This window comes from Eurosta solidaginis, chromosome 1, assembly GCF_040869045.1.
Source record: "Eurosta solidaginis isolate ZX-2024a chromosome 1, ASM4086904v1, whole genome shotgun sequence".
In the NCBI taxonomy this organism is placed as follows: Eukaryota; Metazoa; Arthropoda; class Insecta; order Diptera; family Tephritidae; genus Eurosta; species Eurosta solidaginis.
The window spans coordinates 333,626,692-333,652,513 of NC_090319.1; the positions used below are offsets into that span (position 1 = coordinate 333,626,692).

The 25,822-nt window shown below is 33.8% G+C and overlaps 1 protein-coding gene across 4 annotated transcripts in view; it reads right to left on the reverse strand.

The window, feature by feature from the left end:
• Positions 1-25,822, reverse strand: part of LOC137237882 (cytotoxic granule associated RNA binding protein TIA1) — a 648,328-nt gene that overhangs the window by 103,966 nt on the left and 518,540 nt on the right. For all 4 annotated transcript variants that reach the window (XM_067762218.1, XM_067762219.1, XM_067762217.1 and 1 more), the window contains one exon: positions 15,254-15,329. In XM_067762218.1, the coding sequence (XP_067618319.1) occupies positions 15,254-15,329 (76 nt within the window). The remainder of the gene's footprint in view (positions 1-15,253; positions 15,330-25,822) is intronic.

Sequence of the window (25,822 nt, forward strand, 5' to 3'; positions counted from 1 at the left end):
TAAGAAATGGATAATGCGCCTATATCACATACATAACCGATAATTATTGATAACAGAAAACGTCGTTTGCTTTCGGTTTTGGCTTCGTTCTTGGCTTCGTTCTTTTCCATTTCTACTTGCCTTTCTCTACTATTGCTTTCCTTTCCGTGCTTAGCCTCTACTTCAATTGACTTATCTTCCCGTCACCCACGACCATAACTATAAGTATCGCTTTTAGCATCCAAATTAATGCTGGAATTTATTTTATAATTTATATTATATTTAGTTGATATCGCTTTCTTCCTTATTCATTTTCTTCTGTTACATCTTTCTCATATCAGTTTTTATTTTCAAGTTTTCAGTATAAAACTGTTTGCAACATTGGCATTTTGGGTTACTGGAAGGTACTCAAAAAATTGAATTTGCACCCAATTTTATGCACGTGCCACTTACAAGTATGTAAACAAATTTAAGAAAAATTTTAACTTAAAGAAAATCAATTTGTTGCTAAATAGCTTGATCAAATCAAAATGTAGCCACAAAATTCTTGACGCAAATTTACGGAATTTTATCTTTTTATTTCTAGAATTCTTGCTGCTTAAAACCAATTGTAAATATATACAAAATTTCTAATGCACACATACATATGTGTGTGTAAAGCCACAAAGTGATCAATCTAATCGTTTTGTAACCAAAAGGCAATTTATTGTCCTTTATTTAATGAATAAATAATTTGATCAATTCTTTTGAAATTGATTTTATACATAAAATTGTTCATATGTATGTATGTGTTTTGTGACATTGTACCAAAATATTTGCATGTTTTATAATACATGCATAAATGTAGAAATTTTCTTAAGCATATGTAAAAGTTAAAATGTTTATATACATATGTATGTATTAGTTCGTTAAAAAAAAAAAAAAAAATATACGCAAATAATGTTTAAACTTCAAATATTTGAGGTTGACGCATAACATTCCTGCCCGTTTGTGAGGTTTGACAAATATTTAAATTTGTATGCATAGAAAAATGTATGTAGATAAGATGCCTTATTAGAGCTCTTAAAAATATTCATATAATTTGAAAATTCTATTTTTAATTTTTGTATGTTTAATAATCGATTACCGCTTTTCGAATTGTTGATTAAGTTAGATCATTGGAATAATTGAAACTCAACGCTTATTCGATTTTCAAAATCGAACTTCGATTTTGTATGAAATGTTAAAAAAAAAGCGCATGTAGCATATATTTGCTTTTTTTTTGTTTTAAGCTGATCGATTAAAATTTTCCGAACTTTCCGATTTCAGTGAGAAAAACATAGGTTAAGTTGAACTGGCCGGTTCGTGAGGACCGCACAGAGAAAACATTAGAACGTTTCTAGGATCTATGCCACTTGCTGTTTCTAGACCTGAGAGCTGTATCACTCTTTTTCAACGTGGGGCATGAACAGCATGTAGAAAAAAAATTTGTGCTCCTGAAAATTTTCAAAATTGTCTCAAGTGTACGCGCAACTACTGACGTTTTATTTAAATATTCGTTTGTTTATTGTTGCTATTTTAAAAGAGGGCAAAGAATGACTGTACAAATTTATGCCATTGGCGACATTGGTAATGCAACACAGATTTATTCGCAAACGAGTCAGCATGCCCAACAAAGAATGTGTAACTCAAATATGTTACTCTGGGCTCGTATTGTGCTGCAATTAAAACTTTTCAAGTAAATTAAAGATACTGTTATGCCCTTTCAGAATTTCATTCTAGTACCCAGGTTCCCTGAATCTCAGTGCGGTTTGTACCATAATATATGCTTGTCTATTGGAAGCTTAAAGGTGCCGTGCGGCAGGTGGGGCAAGCTCCGGTGGCACTAACTCAGGAACGAAGGGGAAACTTTCTGAACAAATGAAATCAGGGGTCGTATCGTGTTATACGATCACGTATGGAAAAACCACACCGTATGCCCTGGGTTCACACCCCGGGCAAAGCAACACCAAATTTTAGAAATAAGGTTTTTCAATTAGAAGAAAATTTTTCTAACGGGGTCGCCCCTCGACTGTGTTTGGCAAGCGCTCCGGGTGTATTTCTGCCATGAAAAGCTCTCAGTGAAAACTCATCTGCCTTGCAGATGCCGTTCGGAGTCGGCATAAAACATGTAGGTCCCATCCGGCCAATTTGTAGGGAAAAGCAAGAGGAGCACGACGCAAATTGGAAGAGAAGCTCGGCCTTAGATCTCTTCGGATGTTATCGCGCCTTACATTTATTTATTTATTTATCCCCGACAACTGTGATTCTAAGACGGTGTTAACACTATCATTGGAAGTAGCAAGTAATAACGGGGGCTAGAATCAATTTGCATTCCCCAGAGATTTCTAAATCATTCAAACTGCCGTCATACTATGGCATGGTTCAAACAGAATCCTTCCTGTTTTGGCAGGCCTACAAATCACTCGAAGTTCGGAACACAGCTGGACAAAAATCTACCTTTTCCAACAGCCCATCATTACTTAGTTATGAATTTTTTTATGCAGTGTGAATTTTAAATTATACATATTGCTAGATATTTGGTACCATTTAGGAAATATATACGAGATTGTTTTGAGTAAATTTCTCGACTATCTTCGGAATGAAATAGCAATCAATTCATTACCATTTTTTCAAGATTACTTCGGTGAATTAAGGAATTGTTTCCGGAACCATATCGGGGCTGTTGAAGTTTCATATCGAACCAATTACCGGAAGTCTTTCCGAATATTTTTGAACTGCATTCAGATATTTAGAGATTTTTTTCAACTATTTTAACATTATTTTGGGAATATTTCATTTATAAGTATTCACATTTCTATTTTATAGAAAAAAAAAAAGCAACAAACTGTTACACCTTTAAGACCATAACCTATCTCTATGTCAATATTAGCTTAATTTTGTTAGCCATCCTGGATAAGATGAGTTACGACAGTAAACTTTCAGACATCATAACATTTATTATTTATTTATAGGCCATGCTTCGTGCAGATTTTCGTAAAAAATTTTTTTTGGAAAATTGTGCAGAGGCATTTCGGTTTTATTTTTTGGTGATCATTTCGGAATAATTTTTTGACTGTCTTTAGATCATATTATAACTTGTTCTGGATAATTTGGGGACTAATTTTGTTCATTTAGGGACTACTGTGGGATAATTGTCGCATTGTTTTTCGGAGCACTTCGGTTACTGATGGGCTTATTTAAACCGTTTTATTTTGAGACTGTTTTCTATATATACAATTTCAGATTATTTTGCAATCATTTTGGGACTGTTCAATATTAGGAGAATTCAGTTTGTCTTACAAATGGATCACAGATTGCACAAAATGCATGCATTTCTCGAATTGTTAGATCACAACAAAAAATGAAACTCTAAAAATTAAATGCAATACTTATAAGGTTTTATCAAATGTATTGAAAAAGGTTTTGTTTAATATATAAGAAATGGTTTTATTAAATATATAAGTATTGACATAAACGTGGCTTCTTTTGCAATGGTTTTCTTCTTAGTGATGATACTTAGTGATGATACTTTATTATGTGTATCTAGTGCTGTGCACCTAACACATAGCCTAAGGTGTACCACATATGCTTAACTAAATCTACAACTTAATACGCCTCCTTAGAATTAATTGTATTAATTGACATTTATCATATTTCTAAATTTTTCAAATTTTTCTCGGCCAAGAAATTTTGTTAGAATGTCAGCAATATTATTATCTGAATTTACTTTTATAACATCTATAATTTTTCTTTCAACACATTCATGTACATACATGGTGATAGTGAATTTCAATGTGTTTAGAATTTTTAGTAAAGTTACCATACTTTGCAATATTTACTGCTCCGGAGTTATCTTCATACACACTAATTGGTTTCTCAAATTTTATGTCAAATGATTTCAATAATTCTATTATAAGTATCAATTCGCTTACGGCTTCTGACAATGCTACATATTCTGCAAATGTTGAAGCTTTTGTTACAGTTTTCAATATATTACATTTCCAAATAGTATTATAATATACCCTGTGGTGGATTTTCTATCCAAAATGCCACCCGCCCAATCGGCGTCGACATAACAATCAAGGATATTAACAATTTATTCTCTTTTGTACGTTAATTTCAAATTTTTAGTTGAGTATAAATATTTCAGGATTCGCAGCAAGAATTTATAATGCGTTTAGTCGTAACAATTTTGATATCTACTCAAATAATTAACACTAAAGCTTATATCTGGTCTGGTAGCTCAACTTATATACAATAAGGGACCAATTATATTTCTATATTTTATATTTTCTTCATATATTTCTGATTTTTCAAGTTTTAAGTTCACTTCCATAGGTGATGATTCAATGTATTTGGTTTGGTTCAATTTCATTTCACTTTTATTAGGCCCATAGCCCACGGTTATACCAAGATACTCTTTAATTTTTCCAAGATCTTTCATTTTGAATTTTTTAGATAGCTGGCTTTTTACTTAACTAATTTCATTCTCACCCCCATCACAGATTAATAAATCGCCAACAAAGATTATAAGTTAAATTACCTCTTTTCCAATTTTACAAGTATATAAACAAGAATAAATTTTATTTCTTTCGCACCCAATGCCAGTTAAAAATTTGTCAAGTCATTCGTACCATGCTCGCGTACTTTCCTTTAAACCATGTAATGCTTTTACAAATTTACAAACCCTGTTTGTACCTCGGACTGTACCTTTCCGTTCAGGAATGCTGTTTCTACATCCATTTGCTCAATTTCGAACCCCATTTGGCAACAATATGATAATACAAATTTTAAAGTTTGCATTTTTGCAAAAGGAGAATAAATTTCGTCAATCTCATCGGTTTGTTGAAAACCTCTAACTACCAATCTCGCTTTGTAAGTGCCTTCTGATTTTCTACTATTAACTCATTTTACATCCAAAACCCTCTTGTTATTTGTATTTTCAACTAAATTCCTAGTTTTATTTTTGTTTAGGCATTCAATTTCTCTATTCATAGCTATTTTCCAAAAAGTACCCTCACTTGACTCAATCGCCTCCTCAAATGACGTAGGCGTACCTATGCTGCAAAGGTTTACATAAATACTATCACATGTGTAATCTTCAAGTTTCTTTGGCCTCTTTATCTCGCGCTTTTATTTACGTACCTCATCTTGGGTTTACTCTCCACTCTTTTCAGGCTGCATTCCAGCCTCTTCATTACCGTCAGCACCTTTAGTATCTGCGCTTTTAAAATTTTCATCTAAAGATTTATCATGAGAACTTTCCTCAGCATCACTACTTTCGTCTGCAGTTTCATCTTCATGCAAGCCAATACATTTTTCACTTTCTTTAACAAACTCTACATGCCTAGCAACTATGACTTTATTATTCAACAGTACACGGTAACCAACACTGCTGTGTCCAATCAAAATACCCATTTCTGCCTTTTTATCCCATTTTGAGGTTCTTCTCTATTCTGGTTTCCTAACAAAAACTTTGCTTCCAAATAACTGCAAATTTGACACATCCCCTATCTTTCTTTTCTATATTAGTTGTTAGCGTACGATTTTTCAATTAAGTTGCTGCACAAAAAATTTCTGGCCAATATTTTTTAATACGTTTGCTTCAGCTAATAAACAACGAGACATATTCATTATAGTTCTATTAAACCTTTCCGCGTTTCCATTTAGCTCGTGAACATATGCCGGACAATTATTAATAACGATCCCTCTTTACTTTGCAAATTTATAAACTCGTCCACTCAAATACTCGGAACCATTGTCACATCTCAAAAACTTTACCCTTTTTCCCGCCAGTTTTCACTTTCATTTACATGCTCAATGATACAATCAAAAACTTTCGCTTTGGATTTCAATACATTCACCTTTGCCATTTTGCTATAATCATCTACGAAAGAAACAAAATATTTTTCACCTTGGAAGCCAATTGTTGAAAAAGGTCGACATACATCAGTGTGTACAATTTCCAACAAATCCTTTGTTTCGTCTATTATTTTCAAAAGGAATATTACGCATTTTGCTTTCAATACAAGTCTTACATTTCATAAATTCAGATCCAAGTTCTCTCGGCATTCCCTCTACCATTTGATTTATTGACATGTGATTTAAATATTTGAAGTATACATGACCCAACAATCGGTGCCACTTCTCTTTCTCACTAATATTTTTGGTATTTTTATTTGCCATATTGGCAAAATGTTCATCAAGCTTAAATTTATTTTTCATAATATACAGGCCATTAGTTTTAAACGCTACTGCAGTTACTTTGCCCTTTTTATTGTTAATTTTTGTCAAGTTACCTTTTGATACCACTACATTATTTTTTGTTAACTTACTATAACTGACTAAATTTGATTTCATGTCCTTTATATAGAAAACATTTTCCATTTCAATAAGATTGTTTTTTCCCAAAGTTTCAAAATAGCTTAGCACATTTCCGGTTTTGGTCGCCTTCACAACCCTACTTTCACTAAGATAAACATTTACAGGTTTTTCAAGCACCTTACAATTTTGGAAAAGTCTTTCATCATTTATTATGTGGTCCGTACACCCACTATTTAAAAACCATTTGATTTCGTTACCTTCTACTTTGCTTGCCTTTTACAACACATGACGTGAAATTGTTGTCACCCATGCACTGTTTCTGTCTTCGTTTTTCTCTTCGGTTTGCTTGCTATATCTATGCGTGCTTGCTGTACTTTTGCCATGATAATTTCCGCGGCCCTTGCCGTAACCTCCTCTTCCGACTGATTACCGCCCTCGTGTTGATCGCCAAATGTTTTTTTCACTATTTTTGCACTCTCTTTGGAAATGCCCAACTTCGCCACAATTATAACATGTGCGGTCATTTTGGCGCTTATTTGCAGCAAATGCATTTGAATTTCGGCCTCCATTTTCTTCATTTGAAGTTTTTAATTCCGCCATATCAATTTTATTTTTCACAGAGCCAGCTGTCGTATCCTCGTCCTTCAGCGTATCGATTAAATCGCAAGTAAACGAAACGACTCCGGCAACATATTCAACATATAATTCAGCTTTTCTTTTTTCGACACACTGGCCCCTGCAGTTTTCAAGTCATTTACGCAACGCTCAAAATCCCCAAAAATGTTGCTGTCGGAATACTCCTTCAGTTATCGCCGCTCCAGCTTGTTTCTGCAAACAATTTGCAGTGCTGTGGACTCTTTCATATATAACGAGTCGAATTTTCGCATTATTTCCAATGCAGAGTTTTTGTCGCATACAAACTCTAGTTGCTTATTAGATATCGCACTATATATATAATTTATAGCGCGTAGATCTTGATCTTCCTATTCTTGCTGCTTGTCGGACTCTGCCTTCTGCCGTTCGATTATTGCATTACATTTTTCATTTTTAGAACATAATTATTCTTTTCTTCCACATCGTATAATTTTGACCATCAAATATTGGTATATTGGTGTCACACTTTGTCGCCATTTTGTATTTGAAATTTTTTTGCGTGACTTCTTTCGTAGGGAGCAACGCACAAGGCAAGAGATTTTTCTTTAATCAAAAGTTAATTTTCGTATCAAGTCAATCGAACTTTCACTACGCTACCATAATAAGGTTTAAACAAATGTATTGAAAAAGGTTTTATTTAATATATAAGAAATCGTTTTATTAAATATATAAGTATTGACAAAAATGTGACTTCTTTTACAATGGTTTTCTTCTTAGAGGTGATACATGAATATGTGTATCTTGTGCTGTGCACTTAACACATAGCCTCAGGCGTACCACATATGCTTAACTAAATCTACAACTTAACAAATCCGTGCAATTGGTCTGGCATATTTTGTCGTAGCATATATACAATCCGCGCAATTCGTGCACCGCGCAAGACAAATCGAATCTGCCTATTCTCTTCTGCATTATTTTTAGGATTATACTTGGGTTATATCGCAATAATTTTTATACTCAGCGTGCTTTGCACACAGAGTATATTAACTTTGATTGAATAACGGATGGTTGTACAGGTATAAAGGAATCGAGATAGATATAGACTTCCATATATCAAAATCATCAGTCTCGAAGAAAAATTTGTTGGAGCCATATACGTCCGTACGTCTATCTTGAGAAAATATTGAGATATTTACACCAAATTTGGTAAACCAGCTTATCTGGGCCCAGAATAGATTGGTATTGAAAATGAGCAAAATCGGATGATAACCACGCTCCCTTTTTATATATATAACATTTTGGAAAACACAAAAGCCTGATTTAGTAAATAATACACCTAGAATGTTGAAGTTTGACGTGTGGACTGATATTGAGACTCTTAATAAAAATTTGAAAAAAATTTTTTAAATGGGTGTGGTACCGTCCACTTGTGATAAATTCAATTTTAAAAATATTATTAATCATAAATCAAAAATCGCTAAACCTATCGTAACAAAATTCGGCAGAGAGGTGGCTTTTGCTATATGTAATGCTTTGAAGAAAAATTTACTAAATCGGTTAAGGACCACGCCCACTTTTATATAGAAGATTTTTAAAAGGGTCGTGGTCGAATAAAATAAGCTATATCTTTGCAAAAAAGAGCTTTATATCAATGGAATTTCATTTCCCTAGTGGATTTATAACAATAAATAGGAAAAACTTCAAATTTAAAAAAATGGGCGTGGCACCGCCCCTTTTATGACTAAGCAATTTTCTAAGTTTGGGGTGCCATAACTCGAAGAAAAATTAACGGATCGTGATAAAATTAGGTACACAAATTTTCCCTCTAGCAGGAAATATTTATAAATAAAAATGGACGAGATCGATTAAAGACCACGCCCACTCTTGTATAAAAGATTTTTAAAAGGGTCGTAGACTATAATAATAAGCTACAACTTAGCAAAAAATAGTTTTGAAGCAATTATATTTTACTTATCAAGTTTTATTGTAAGAGGGACGGCGGGGGGGGGGGGGGGGGGTCAATTTTTTTTTACTTTTTTTTACTTGGCTGTTTTATTTTCCTCGTGCAGAAAAAGCCACTGGTAAAATGTACAAATTCTGAAATTCATGGACCAAACAACAATGCGACTTATACAGAGTGCTTACACGCTTTTGTGTTGGCTATTTATTTACTTATAAAAAAACATACATATGTAGTACATACGTATATGTAAAACTATCATATTGTTTCCTTCATTTTATTGTATATCTCGAATTTCGTGTGTTTAATAACTAGAAAATGCGACAAAAACACGCATTAAGCATCAAACGAAAATCAACAGAGCGAAAAAGAGAAATTTGAGACGCCTGCGGAAATTGCACTGATTTAAGGCAAATGGCAGTTGATATTTTTGCTTTGATTTATTTAAACTGAAGGCGACGGTTCACACGTTTTCGCAAAAGGTTAAAATTTCCTGATTAAATTTGTAAGATTTTTGTGGCAAGTTTGTGGAAAAGCTGGCATATTGAAAATTAAAATTTGAAACTAAAGCTGCGTTTTTGTCTTGATTTTGATAAGTCCGGATTTCGTTTCTGAAAAGCTCTGTTATTTTTTTACCTAAAAAGGGGCTGGGAGGATATCGTAAAAGAGGGCGTGGTTATACCAATTTATTCTGTGTCCAAATAAGAAAGTTTGGGGCTAAGATACTTGGTTTGGATATCATAAGTGGTTCCAGGCTCTGGACCAGGAACTGTTATCAGTATTACACTTGCCATAGTGACGAAATGTCACGCGTGATTCATGCGCTCATCCTACCATATTTTTAATAGGAATTGATGCATGCACCCTGCTAACTCATCGACTATGTATTTGAACAGCTCGGCTGGCCATTCTCAGTTCGTGACAATTGAGTACAGGAATGTGTTTTCTACTAAATGCGATTAGGGTATCGGGTTCTTCTTTTCATCCTTGTAGCTAGCAATCATAAGTATTTCCTTCAAAACATAAGTACATTTCATACGTAAGTTACCAGATCGCCATTATCATTTCTGCAGGAATCTGTCATGGTCTAGAAACATTTCTTCATCTGCCGGATTTCTAGGAAGAGATTTTGGAAAATATTCCTATCAGCAAATATCTGAAGCTTTTCGCTTTCACTACCTTACGCCTCAAGTATTTTCATTCTAAACATGCGTCTCTCTATCTTCTTAGATCTCTCACGATATTCCTCCTATACACCGCGCGTTTCCGTGTCCGTATGTAGCGTAGTCTTTAAGGTAGCGTGCTTTTTTCCGCACGAATATGTGTATACTTGATAAAGTTTTATCCGATCTTAGCGCTCTTAATTATTTATTCTTAATTTCTGTCCTCAGATACTTAAAAACAATACAGGTTCCTTTTAATAATTGGTTGGTTGCTTTAGGCTGTGATTTGGAAGGCCATTGTCCCTCTTAACTTCAAAGCATGCGCCAACAACATAATTGTAATTACAGTAAATAAATTTTGTTGCCTTCATGATTTACTAACATACCAACAAAAAAAAAAAAAACAAAAATGAAAAAAACAAAAATTTACATACCCAATGGTTGGAAAATGGTTTTCTATCTCAATGAACACTTTGCGATTTTTAAATGAGCTTTACGCAGCTCTCATGGAAGATGTTTACGCTTTCGAGAAATATCTTGCAACTAATGTCATCATATATAAAATTACAATTGAAAAATACACACTAGGGATGGCGATTTTCGGGGTTGGTTATATGTAGTGATTTTTGGGATCCGAAGTTTCCATCCTGCATCAAAGCACGAAAACATTAGCAGTTTTATCAAACTAATTCTAGTTTTTGAGACGCAAAGTGCAAAAAAATACATTTTTAAAGTACACTTGAAGTCGTTTCACTTCTAGAAGTTTAGTTTTTTAACATCGTTATCTTCAAAATCCATTTAAAGTTTTTAGCAAAGCTTCTTGTTTCTGAAAAATCGTATAATAAGTTGACTGGGTTTTGCGCAAATGTTTAGATATTGAAAAAACTCCAACATTAACGAATTTCGCAAATTTTGTAAATTCAACAGAGGCTTCCTCAGAAGTAAGAAGTTGTCTAAATACTTGGGTTTTGCACTTTAAAAATCGAATATCTCTCCAATACCAGGTTGAAACATTCGATAAACTATTGTCTTCTCTCTGCCCTGTATGAAAAAGTTCTAGCTCGAAACTGGTGCGCTTTTCGTGCATTCGTAGTCACCACCAGTTCGCCTTATGTAGCGGAAATCACCGCTGCATTACTTTTGCTGTAGTCCCGAACTAGATACAAATTTCCACTTTGTAAGTAGTTCTTTTATTGGCACTTTTTTTTCGATATTTCCCAACTAGTACACACATTTTTAGTATAGATCTGTTCCGTTTATTAGTACCATTTCGAAAGTTCCAATCTAGTGTATACAATTACAATTTAGATCTACTTCTTTTGTGTGGTTTCGAACTGGAGAGAAATTCTACATATCGGTTCTAGTACATTCTATGCCGATTTTCGATAGTCCCGAAACTGTGAGAATATTAGCGGGAAATGCTTTAAAGTATAGGGAAAGAAGGCATACGCATAGTCGAAGATCCTTAAAGCTTTTGTTTTTATAGATAGTCTATACATCCAATAAGAGTGTATTATATAACCCCGACATACAAAATCCCGAAACACAAAATTCTGACACATATGATTCCGAAATGAACGAATATCGATAATTCACGTCCCCGACACGACCAAATTTCGAAAATTCATAGTCCCTTTAAGAAAAAATTCCCGCCAAAAAGCCCGACAATATGCAAATTGATAAATCACAAATGATTTCATAAAGAGAAACATCATCGGTATTGTTCTATTATTTTAGACTTCTCTGTCCAACAACACTTACCCAATCCAACACGGTATACGCGATTCAGAGTATTTTTGTGCAGAACACCCTTCTGCTTAGGCGTAATGTATAATAGTAAATTTTTCTGGATTGTGTGTTGTCGGGACTGGGAGTTATCTGATATTATGGTTTCGGAATAAATATTATCTTGTCGGAAATTCTTTATGTCGAGAATTTCTTATATCTGGATTATATCTTAGGAGGATTTTTGAAAATTTTCAGTATTATGTATTTCCTGTGCTTTTAATGTCGGAAATATGAGGTACACCTATTTAATAAAGGATAAATTTGATACATTAAAACCAAAACTAGTACCTATATAGTACTTAAGTTCAAGTTCTGAACTAGAAACTCTTATCACCAGTTCCTGACATTTATTTGTGGTGGTTATAAAATTTTTTTGTATCTTTTTAGGCCTTCCGTTGGGCAGAAAAATTGTTTTTTTCGCAATTGTAGACGAGAATATTTCGAAAAACTGTATAAAGTTAGAATAAATGATTTTGTGTAATAAAAATCTTGCCACACATATTTTTATTTTTATTATTATTTTTTTTGAACTCCAGTGTAATATATACTTTTTCTGCTCTTTAAAGGGTTATTTATGTAGAACAAATTAAAAACTATTTGAATTAATATTAAAATGCTATTTTCAACAAATCCGAAACTAAAGTCCAATAATAACAGAATTTTCGGGACTCGGGATTGGCCTCACTAGTACATAAAATACACCAAAGTATTTATACACATAAATAAATAGTAAGTATTTTAACAATAAGTATTATAATTATTTATTTACGTATAAATGTCTTCATTTTTGTTAATTAACCTCTTTACAGTCGTTAAATTGTTAAAGGTGTCTGACATCGCCCTATACACCTTTTGTAATGCCAGTCAAATTGACTAAATGACGGTAGGACAAGCGCATAAGATGTACTTATGTATGTTCATATATCTGTACATATGCAGTATGTGAGTAACAGCATTAAAGTTTGTTGGGGTATAAGGATCAAAGGTCCCACAAGGCTCAATTGTTCACAGTCTGACTGTCAGCTTTGTTAAATGACAGCACAAACATACTTGATGGGCTGCTGATGAACGCATGCACAATGCACCTTGAAAAAGACAGTCTGTCATATGGTGTTTGTTGGTGTGCGCCAGTTGTTGAATGGTAAATATTTTTTAATATCCAATTGGTTTTTATACTCAGCGTACTTTGCACACAGAGTATATTAACTCTGATTGGATAAATTTTGGTTGTACAAGTATAAAAGTTCCTTCCTACGCGTTTTCTGGGTACCAGGTCATAGTGGAACAGAGGCTAACGAGAAGGCCAACGAGCTAGCACGCAGGGGCTCATCGCAGATGAACGAGGAAATAACCAGTGTCGAAGTAGGCATACCCTTAGCAGTAGCCAAGGGGAATATCCAAAGCTTCTACTTGAAGAAAGCAGAAACAAAGTGGAATAACATCACCACCTGTGCAATATCAAAATCCATTTGGCCAAACTCTGATGGAAAGAGGACGAGAAATCTTCTGAACAAAACCAGGGCTAACACACGTCAACTGATAGCAGACTGCACCGGTCATAGAGCAAAATGTACGCATCCGGAAAAGATGGGCATTCGGTATAACAACTAATGCAGAAGCTGCAAAGATCCAAATGCCAAGGAGACAGTATTAAACTTTTTGTGTAAATGTCCGGCTCTAACTAGAGGCCGGCTAAGGTTCCTTGGAACCCCGTTTCTAAAAGACCTCAGAGGGTTAACTGTGATAGCAATCCCGAATATTCTTAATTTTATCAACAACTCCGGCTGGTTGTAATACATTGACCGTAACATTCCGTAGGTTTTTAGACGAGTTACATGACATCAAAATGGCTTAAATAGTTACTCGGGCGACCAGGGTCGCAGCCATTTCACCTACAGGTATAAAGGTGTCGAGATAGATATAGACTTCCATATATCAAAATCAACAGTGTCGAAAAAAAATTTGATTGAGCCATGTCCGTCCGTCCGTCTATCCGTTAACACGATAACTTGAGTAAATATTGAGATATCTTAACGAAGTTTGGTGCACGAGCTTATTTGGGCCCAGAATAGATTGGCATTGAAAATGAGCGATATCGGATGATAACCACGCCCACCTTTTATATATTTAACATTTTGGAAAACACAAAAAACCTGATTATTAATTAATAATACACCTAGAATTTTGAAACTTGACGTGTGGACTGATATTGAGCCTCTTGATAAAAATTTGAAAAAAAAAAAAAAATTTAAATAGGCGTAGCGCCGCCCACTTGTGTTAAAATTAGTTTTAAAAATATTATTAATCATAAATCAAAAATCGTTAAACTTATCGTAACAAAATTCGGCAGAGAAATTGCCTTTACTATAAAGAATGCTTTGAAGAATAACTAACGAAATCGGTTAAGGACCACGCCCACTTTTATATGAAAGATTTTTCAAAGGATCGTGGACGAATAAAATAAGCTATTTTTTGCAAAAAATAGATCTATATTTATGGTATTTCATTTCCCAAGGGGATTTATACAATAAATTGGAAAAACTTCAAATTTTAAAAAATGGGCGTGGAACCGCCTCTTTTATGACTAAGCAATTTCCAATGTTTCGGGAGTCATAACTCGAAGAAAAATTAACGGATCGTAATAAAATTGGGTACACAAATTTTCCCTATAATAGAAAATATTTCTAGTAAAAATGGGCGGGATCGGTTAAAGACTACGGTAACTTAGATATAAAATATGTTTAAAAGGATCGCAGACTAGAATAATAAGCTAACAAAAAATAGTTTCAAATCAATGATATTTCTCTTATCAAGTTTTAAACGGGCTGTGCCACGAGTTATATAGAAAAGTAATTTATCTGAAATGAAATGTAAAATTGAAGCTCAACCTGAGTATTAATATTCGGTTACACCCGAACTTAGACACCTTTAGTTGTTAATTTTAAAACTGAAGAAAATATAAAGTTTGTGCATAGGATATAGACGCTCGTTATTGCAGAGAGTTTGAAAAAGGCTTGCAATTTATGCAAAAGATTTATTTTGGAGTGAAAATATTTATATTTTTTTACTTTATAAAATGTTATGTTATGTTATTTCATAATATGCTTTTAAATGGTTTTTGATGTAATAATGTGTTATGTTATGTTTTGTTATGCTACGCTATGTATGTTTTGTCATGGTAAGTTATGCTATGTTATGTTTTGTTATGTTGTGTAATGTGAACATATGATATATTATATTATTTACTGTTATTTTTTATGCTATGTTATGTTATGTTAGGAAAAATTATGTTATGTTATTTTGTGTTTAGTTGGGTTATGCTTTATTAAGTTATTTTATGCTATGTTTTGCTATTTAAATTTTTTGTTAGGCTTCTTATATCGTGTTTTCTATATTATAAATATAAAATTTTAAAATAACTTACCGATTTCTTCACAAACGAAACAAATCCGTATCCTTTTGATTTTAAAGTTTGTGGATCGCGTACCACTCTGCAGTCTCTAAAAAAAAAAAAACAAAAAAAATACTGTTATTTTTGCATACTTTATTTTCTGTGTGTGCACGAAAAACCGCATATGTATAATATATATGGCTTATGACTAAAAAAAAGAAGAAAACTACTAAGAAATTGAAGAAATGCATTGTTTATCTTTAACAGCTGTTTCTCGCAATTTCTTGTTGAGTCATAAGCAACCTTTTCATAGACCGGGTCACATATATATTATGGACCCCTGTAAGAAGTAAACAAGCTGCAAAAAACCGCTTGTAATTTTGATGCTTATGTTAAGAAGGTATCGATTTTATTTTCCTTAAAAATATAGCTAATTTTTTCTTGTTATATCGGCCTACTGATTTGTAAGATCGCGGGTTCGAATCGAGCTCAAGGCCTAACAATAATTATTTAATCATTATTATTGTTATGATAAATTTTTTTCTTAATTGAAAAAATTATGAAATTAGAATAGAAGAAAATTTTTTCTTTCTTCTTACAAATTAGTAGGCCGATATAACAACAAAAATTGTTAATAAATCCCAGAGCACGGGGAAAAAGTGTCAATAAAAAATGACACTATGGCAGCATTGCCATCAAACAGGTCCAATTTTCACATTCATTCTGCAACAGATGTCGCAGTGTTGTGAATATAAATTGGCATAAACCAGAATAGAAGTAGGATTAATGACGACAAACAAAAAACCGCTGCGATTGCTAACGGTTATAGCAGCGGCGCCTAAACGTTGCCGCTGAAGGAATTTAGCAGTTCCCGAAATGGATCTATAGCTAATTTTTTAAATTTTTTTATTGAAATTTGGTTGTTTAGAATCAGATTTTTAGAATAGATAGATACGTTATTATTTTTGGCCTTGAGAAGCTTTATAACTCCTTCTTATGTGGTGTTAAGTCCTGTGGTCGTTTTCACATAGCCTACTTCTTAATTTGACAAACCGAAAGGCATACTTTAACCGTTCGAACTGGTTTGACAGATAAAACTATATGAAAACAAATTAAGAGCTCGAAAGGAGAGAAGGAAATATTAAACTATTCAAGACCAAAGTACACAGTTTAAAATATGAGTTTAAATTTTTACAATCCTTTTGTACAAAAAAGACCCCTTCATTTAAATCTCAATTATAATTTATCAGTGCTACATAAAATTTTTGTTATTGAGTTGCCAACACAATACGTGTACAAAATTGTATATACACTAATATTTTTTTGTATTTAAAAAATAAAAACAAATTTTAAAATGTTCAAAAAGCCCAAAAGTTTCAATATACTGATTGCCTAAAACAATTCGTAAATTGTCTTATCATCACAATACTCAAGAGCAATTAATCCTAATTCTCAAAATCCTGCACAACAGCTTCACTGAGTCATTAAAATGCCTTTCAGAACATTCCCACACATTGTTTTGCAATACGTGAGTTAATACCGGAGTCACAGCTTCAGAATTGAGGTGAAAAACTGAGTATAAAAAGGGCGGAGCCACATGTTTTATGCCGACTTCCAACGGCATCTGCAAAGCAGATGAGTATTCACTGAGTAGCTTTTAATGGCAGAAATACACTCGGAGTGTTTGCCAAATTACTGTCGAGGGGCGAATCCGCATAGAAAAATTTTATTATAATTAAAAAGGCTAATTTTCTGATGTTACTTTGTTTTGGGGTTTATCCCATGACCTCTGGTGTGGTATTAATGTGCCTAGGGCGGCCGGTTTTATGCTTTCGATTGGTATATGAATCTTTTGTTCGTGAACAAATGTGACAAAATTAAAAAAAAAAAAACATGAGTACCAATTATTTGTAAAATTCGGTGTACAAACATACTGGCGTACGTCTAGAAACTAATTTTTTAAGTTAGCTGGAGCTCGCTGACTGGCCAGAGTTAACAGAAATAACTCAACCCGAACAAATAGTTCCGGACTTTTTGAAATAAGCTGCGTCACTCTCTTCTTGGTAATAACCCTTATCGGCTTTTTATCGATAGTGAATAATTATTCTACATACCGATTAGTAATTGGGGTGTTATTGCTGAGTCATTGGCTTCTCATTGGTTTCTTATCAGCTTTTCATGAAAGCGTTATACGTTTGTCAACGATTTTTTATTAAAGTTTCATATGTATCTGCATCTTAACAAGCTGATGAGTCGTCATTAACAACTCGATTTTGCGCCGATAAAAAACAACGCTCTGATAAGAAATTGTTAGCATATCTATAAATTTAAAATCTATAATTTCTAATAATTTTTCCACAACACGTTGATAACAAATTGAAATCCGTTTTATAACATATCGATATTTTTTCGGTAAGTTAAAGACAACATTTTGAAAACAAAACGGAAGTTTTCTATACTCTGCAATAAGGTAACAATCCGACAACAAATGGATAGCATTAATTTAATTAAATTTTATTTTAATTTATTTCAGTTTATTTTTTATTTTTATTTTATTTTTTTATTTTATTAAATTTGTTTTTAATTTTATTCATTTGTATATAATTTAATTTTATTTTCTTTTATTTAATTTTTTATTTCATTTTACTTTTTATACCTTTCATGAACATGAAATGGTATATTAACTTTGGTCCGATGTTTGTAACGTTGAAAAATATAGAAGATAGACTCACCATTAAGTATACCAAATTGATCAGGGAGACGAACTGAATTGATATAGCCATGTCCGTCTGTCCGTGATATATATTCTAATATATCATAGAAGATTTCCCGTAAAAATCATTTCGATTGGAGCTATATATAATATATATCCCATACAACCGATCGCTCAGTTAAGGGGATTTTTTGCCATTTTTTATTTTATATTTATCTTAAAAATCGTTTAGGTATGTACATCTGTTCACTATATATTTCTTATCTTATACATCCGATTATTTCGAGATTACGAATGGGATAATATTATTGTTCAGCCTCATTTATGAAAGGTATGAAGTCTTCGGCACAGCCGAAGACAGTCCCGTCCTTACTTGTTTTTACTTTATTTTAATTTGTTTTATATAATTTAATTCAATTTAATTTTTATTTCATATAATTTAATTTAATTTAAATAAATTTTTTTTATTCAATTTTATTTTAAAACATTTTATTTTGTTTTTATACTCAGCGTGATTTGCACATAGAATATATAAACTTTGATTGGATAACGGTAGGTTGTACAGGTATAAAGGAATCGAGAGAAATATAAATTTCCATATATCAAAATCATCAGTATCGAAAGAAAAAAATTGATTGAGCCATGTCCGTCCGTCCGTCTGTCCGTCTGTCCTTTACCACGATAACGTGATAACTTGATAAATAAATAAATTTGGTATACGAGCTTATCTGGGCCCAGAATAGATTGGTATTGAAAAGTAGCGAAATCGGATGAAAACCACGCCCACTTTTTATATATATAACATTTTGGAAAACACAAAAAACCTGATAATTTAGTAAATAATACACCAAGAATGTTGAAAATTGACGTGTGGACTGATATTGAGCCTCTTGATAAAAATTTGAAAAAAATTTTTAAAATCTGCTTGGCACCGCCCACTTGTGATAAAATCAATTTTACAAATATTATTAATCATAAATCAAAAATCGTTAAACCTATCGTAATAAAATTCGGCAGAGAGGTTGCCTTTACTGCAAGCAATGCTTTGAAGAAAAACTAACGAAATCGGGTAAGGACCACGCCCACTTTTATATACAAGATTTTTAAAAGGGTCGTAGACGAAAATAATAAGTTATATCTTAGCAAAAAAGAGCTTTGTATCAATAGAATTTTACTTTCTAAATTGAATTATAACATTTAATTGGAAAACACTAAAGTTTTTTAAAATGGGTGTGGCACCGCCCCTTTTATGACTAAGCTATTTTCTATGTTTAGGGAGCCATAACTCGAAGAAAAATTGAAGAAAAATTAACATATCGTAATGAAATTGTGTACACATATTTTACTTATAGCAGAAAATATTTATAGTAAAAATGGACGGGATCGATTAAAGATCACGGAAACTTAGATATAAAACAAGATTAAAAGGGTCGTAGACTAGAATAATAAGATATAACTTAGCAAAAAATAGCTTTGAATCAATGATATTTCACTTGTCAAGTTTAATGGGGAGACATTTTTCTTTTAAACGGGCGGTGCCACGTGTTATGTAAAAAAGTAATTTATCTGAAATGAAATGTACAATTGAAGCTCACGCTGAGCAAATAATGTTCGAATACACCCGAACTTAGACATCCTTACTTGTTATATTTAATTTTGTTTTAGTTAAAATTTGGTTTTTTTTCTTTGTTTGCATATTTTTATTTCATATAGGTCATACCAAATGATGTTCAAATATGTTAAAACCAACAAAAATTTTAAAAATAAACACATTTCCACTTAATCCTAAATACCAAACCATGTTCTTTGTTTTTGGTAACCCTTTTTTGGCTAATTCTATACGACATCTTGACACTCTTAATAGACGTCCAAAAATATCAAAGGGGGTATCAAAAGACGGGTTTTGGATCCAGAATGGCGAATCCGAAAACGGAGGTCAAACATTTGGGTCCGTCAAGAGATATTTGCAAAAGAAAGTGAAAATGTTCATGTGATTGTTGTAATTTTGATGATTTTGTGTAACCCACAAAAAAAAAATTGTGTTTTGCGTGGATATAGTTTTGGTCTCCAAACCGGTGTTGGAGCCATCCAGGGTAAATTTTTATAAGCGCGGCTGAAGGTCGCCAATGCCGAAAGGTATACAGGGCAAAAATACTATGGATCCCACCCCCGGTTTCGGAGCACTTCTGGGTAATTTTTCGGTTTCTCGTTATTATATTTTTTATTTACACAAAATTATTGTGTTCCGGATTCGCGATCCTGGATTCAAAGCTCGTGTTTTGATACGACTCTTGATATTTTTGGACGTTTATTAAGAGTGTCATGCTCTCGTACAGAATTATCCTTTTTTGTTACGGTAATACAAATCATGCATTTGCTCGTACCGGCTCTGGCAATTTATTTTCAACGTAATAACAGTGTATACATCTGTTCGAACACTAGCATGCACGAAAATTGTTTTTATGCTCGGAAACTTTAATTTATATATATACATGTTTTCCGTGAATTGCTTTGTGATATGGATCATATCAACTCTACAACATCTTTGTTCCTATAATACGCTGCCGTGTTAAACACTTTATCTCTCTTACGCTCTCATTCTTTACTACTCGATACAACATACCAATAGCACACAATGTGCTTCTACTAATACATTCTCTAGTACTCCATACGTTGCACATACCAATACTAAACACTGCACCTGCTTTTACATTACAAATGCATCCGCCGCATAGCATACCTCTTACAAAGATTTCGCTTACGCCTATACTTACATCGCAAGCTAGCATTCAGGGTTTCACCATACAGTGAGCAAAGATGTTTACAAATCAAAAATGCTCTTTTGAAAAATTTACGTCCTTGCCGGTGTATTTACTTGGAGCTCACCCCAAAATTACTTTCTTACTTGCTCCCCTTCTCCATCAAATTATGCAGCCATAGCAGCTCTTAATTTGATATAACACATATGATTTGATTTGTAACCTAATATGAAGTAACTTTATATGTGTGGCTGAGTTTGTAACCAACACACCTGTTTGTGTCGTTCGTGCAATTGTTTGTATCGTTTACAAAGGCCAAGTCATTGTAAATCACGATAAAAATCAATTTCTAGAGTTAAAACCACACGCCTTTCATTTGAACTATTGTATGAATGTATATGTGTATACTTGCATAGGGAAAATTATGTGTGAATTATTTTTATATGTATTCCGCCGCGATTATTTTAATAGTCCGATCTCAAGGTTAAATTAAAGTGAACTAACAGGTAAAAAGTTAATCGATAACCAGCACTAAGCAAACACGACCTTGACGTTGCTGGCCAATAACGAAAAAAAGAATTTGGTTTTATTGAGGGCTATTGTGTTGTGAATGCTTATTGCTGTAATATTTCAATCTAGCAATCTAGCTCAATTTCATACATGGCCTTTGGTTCAAGTATTTAAAAAACAAGTATTACTATTTAAATATTTTTTTTTCTAACGTGTGAATTTTCGTAAAATGTCGACCTTTAGATCTATTCTGCTTGGCCTTTTGGCCTCTTACTGAATGTGGAGCTTTTTTATATATTTTGGTATCTCGTCAGATTTTTTACTCCATATATATATATCCTGAAGGTATTATGAGTCACGCCACCTTGATGGAAGAGTCTTTGCCTTGCGACAAACTTGTGTGCCGGATAGATTTAACTTTTTTAATGTAAAATCATAGATAACAGCTTCCCATATAGCAGTATCAGGTTCTCTCTACTTAGATGCGTGAGTTTTGTTGATACTCTGAGAGTATAAACAATTTGGCCCGTTTTCGCCCTGGGCATTCAATCTATATTATCTGAGCTGATTTGTTTCCAAGTTATTTATGGCTTCCCTCATTTGTGCCTTTGTAAGTCCACAAAAGGGCTCTGGACCATAGAATTCTGCTATAGCACCCCGGTAGGCTAGGTAGTCTGCATGTTACGTACTTACATGTCCCCGAAGCCCGGAATCCATCCTAACAAAACTTTGTTTCTGACCCTCAGAGCATTTAGATCTTCTATGCATTCATACAGTAGCTTAGAAGTAATTGTGTAAGATTGCAGGGCACCCAAGGCTGTCTGGCTGTTTGACATAATTAGTATACTACTCGTAGAAATTCTCTCCGACAAACTTTTATTGCTAGATTTCGGCCTGAAAAAAATTGGTGTCGATTTCTTGAATCTTTACCTCTCGTTTTTCCATCAACAAATTTTGATCCATTCGTTAACAAAACCTCTGTGTCAGTGTAAATGTATTTGGATTCCCTCTTTCCCAAAGAGTTCTGTCCACAATCGACACCTGAAAATTCCATCAGATTATGAGCGTGGGGGCCATTGCGTCACGTAGGTGCAATACGGGATTTTCTATGAATTTTTGTTTTACTTTTATACGCCGTGTCACGCTTAAGCTCTTTAGATCAAAAATATTTTGAAAACCTTCTGCATCAATAGTCTATTATGTTTTCGTGCATTCCTGTGATGTAGTTCACTGCATTCCCTCGTATGTCAAATCCAATGTAGAGGCTATACCCCTTTTCAGGGCAGAATGATTTTTACTATTTTAACAAAAGGCAGCACCTAGCGAAGAATCAGTAGGCTTATACAAGTATCCTTGTAAATTATAGCTTGTTCGACCGTTTAACTACCACACCTAAATAATAAATTCATTTTTACTGCATTAGCATTTCAGGTTAGGTATAACGGCTATGACGCAGATCATTAAAGTAGCTAATGAAAAGCCGTTTCATGCCCTATAACACGTTTGAGCCTAATGAGTGCTAAGTCGGATATGAATTACAACCAGCCCGAGTTGTTTGTAAAATCAAGAATATTTGGAGTACATACCTTTTTTTTTAAATATAGCTTCGAATGTGTCTAAAACGTGATAGAACTAGGCTTTAACACAGCAAATACTCAACAGTCTCTTTTGCAGGTAGGTCTTTGCAGCTTCTGCAGTGATCATTATGCGGAATATCCATATTTTTCGCATGCGTGCCTTAAGCCCAATGACCGCTGCAGACCGTTATAAGTTTATGGGTGTCGATCCTTGATCTACCCAGTAGACTCTCTGTTTTCCTTTTGGCCATGTAGCTCATGGAATTGCACAGCCCGTGGTGATATTCCAATTTTGCTGAGTTTTATTCACGTAAAAGTTCCAAATTTTCCCCTTAGCTACCTCCAATCTATACCTAGTTCCACGCTGATTATGCCCTCACCTCCTTCCGCTGATCCCCTACGTACCAGCTCATTTTATCTGATTCCACTATTTCCCGAAACTTAGAAAATTGACATTTCCAGAGTGTGGGTTAACGCAGTTATAAGTTGCTTGCATGTCCCTACTAGCTATGGACTCATTCAGTTTATGTGAGGTCCAGAGGACCATACAGTTCAACCACACTAGTGTATGGTGCTGTTAGTGCCATTATTGTCCCTTGAGTGTCAGAAAAGATAGATACTTTGTCAGTTGTGTTCAGCACCTCGGGTGATTTGCAGCCCTGCTAAATCACAAGGACTTCTGCTTATAACACATTTCAATGCGACCATAGTTTGAATGACGTAGGAAACTCAAGGAAGCCTTTGGCGTAGATTGGTTTACCGTTATTAACTAGAAACGAACCTCTTATCCAATCATTGCTACTTGTAATGTTAGTGTTAACACCGCCTTCAAACTCCAGTTTAGAGGGACTAATAATCTATTTTGGAATTTAAAGTTCCGGCGGAGATAAATTATCAAATAATGATATGATATTTTTTGAGTACCCTTCGAGCACTCAGATTGCCAGAATCTCAGTATCGGAGGCAGGTTTAAGATGATGTGTAGGGCAAGCGCGACAGGTTCCGATAGCGACGGTATGAATACAAGTAACAAATCAATGTTTCTAATATTATTTCTTTTACTGATATATTGGAGTTTGACTCGTAATGATTGCTTTACAGGCCAATATCAAAGAAGTAGAATGCAAAATTTCCTAACTAGAAGAAAATATGAAATGTTATTTAAAAAATTCGTTAGCTTGTCTGCAGGGAGTTTCATTCGCATTTCTTAATATAAACAGTATCACACATCAATTTCCTGCCTGAAAGCAACACTGTTTGCATATATTTCACCTTCGTACACCATAACAAGATAAATATTCTTTCACTTCATTTATACATACTTACATACTATATCTATGCCATAACCATGCATCTGCATATAAGGACAAATTTTTATTGGCTAAGGTAAACGAGGGTATTATATATCACATGGATTTGCATATACCAATGTACATATAGACGTACGTGTGGCTCAAGCTATTTTCCCATAAGAATATGTGGCAACATTGAAAGGCAATAAATTGTCACAATTTAAGTTTTTTCAATTGGCAAGCAAGCACACTTTTCCTGTTGCTATTGCTGTTGCTTCCTTTCGTATTGTCTACTTTTATAACGAGTGCATATTGCATGCGTTTATACAAATTTCTTAGATATATTCATGTACTAACCATAGATACAGCCATACTCTTTAGCTGGCCATAAAAATACTGACCCATTTCTATTACTGGTATGGTAGTTCTGGTAGAATAACAAGAGAAAACTAGCAACCATCTTTGATCAAACACCGCTGGCGGTGAGAAAAAGAATTGCTGTGAAACTGCTTGTACTCAACAGATTACAAAAAAGATCTTGCACGCTTGAAAATCTTAAACGAGATTTAATTAGAACATGCTTCGTCAAGGCAGAGATGAATATATATGTAACCCGGGAGAATTGCTCCAAAATAACCTTTCCTACCGATATCAATGGAAAATATGTCTCTCGAGTTAAGGTCAGATCAGTTAACAGTCAGATCAAAACCCTGAGCTCAAAGTTAAAAGATAAAACCCACGGCACAAAACTGAATACCCTAAACTCAAACGTCAAATATCGAGAGTCAAAGCTCATAGATCTAACCTCAGCATTACTTTTTCTTAGCCGAAAACTTAAAGCCCAAATCTGAACACTCTAGTCCTAAAGCTCAAATGCCAAGGTGCAAAGCTCTTGAAAGATCTTAAAGCAAAGCCCAAAAGTTTAAAAATCAAAGTCAAAACTCAAAACTCACATCGATAAGTTGAAATTGAACTCAGATGTCAATTGTAAAAGCTTAAACCTCAAAGTAGGAATATCTACACAGAAAGCTAAAAAGTTCAAGATAAAAGCTCACAGATATAACGTCAAACTCGAAGTTCTGCTATTGGATATAATACACTTTCACAGTAAACGCTGTTATATACTCTATTGAACACATGGATAGTAGATCTGTGGCTTACGCATAAAGCTTTCCAAAACCACGCCAACTCAGTAGTCCAGCACCAGTTGCTTTCGCTACACAGTATAATGTTCAAATATTGCTCCATAATGCTTTCTGCTATCATGCTCACGTGACGTTGTTAGTACGCATTGTTTGCAATAGAAGACAACCCTGCTATCCTCTTACCATTGCTGTCGAATAGGTCAGGTCATATTTGTTTGTAGACCTGAGTGTATTTGTGTGAAGTGTCATTGTGTGACTGTAGGTGCACTTAGCAAAGCAAAGAAGCAAGCGATTATCGATTTTACTGTATCACGCCTGTGTGTGCGTATACCTGAGTATGTGTATTTAGATTTCATACTTATATTTGTTTTGTGTTAAACACTCAAACATGGTGTTGTCATATATTTTTACAACAAACATACTTCTATGCTGCATAAGCGTCTTACATTATGTTACGGTAAAGTGCATGCCCATATTTGAAATAAGCTTGGTTTTTCCCGGTGCGTGTTTATATTATGTTTTCAGGTGGGTTTATCAATAAATACACGTTTGTATATTGCACCCGCACTTGCCGATGGAGTCCCCCGCAATGCCTTTAACCGATTA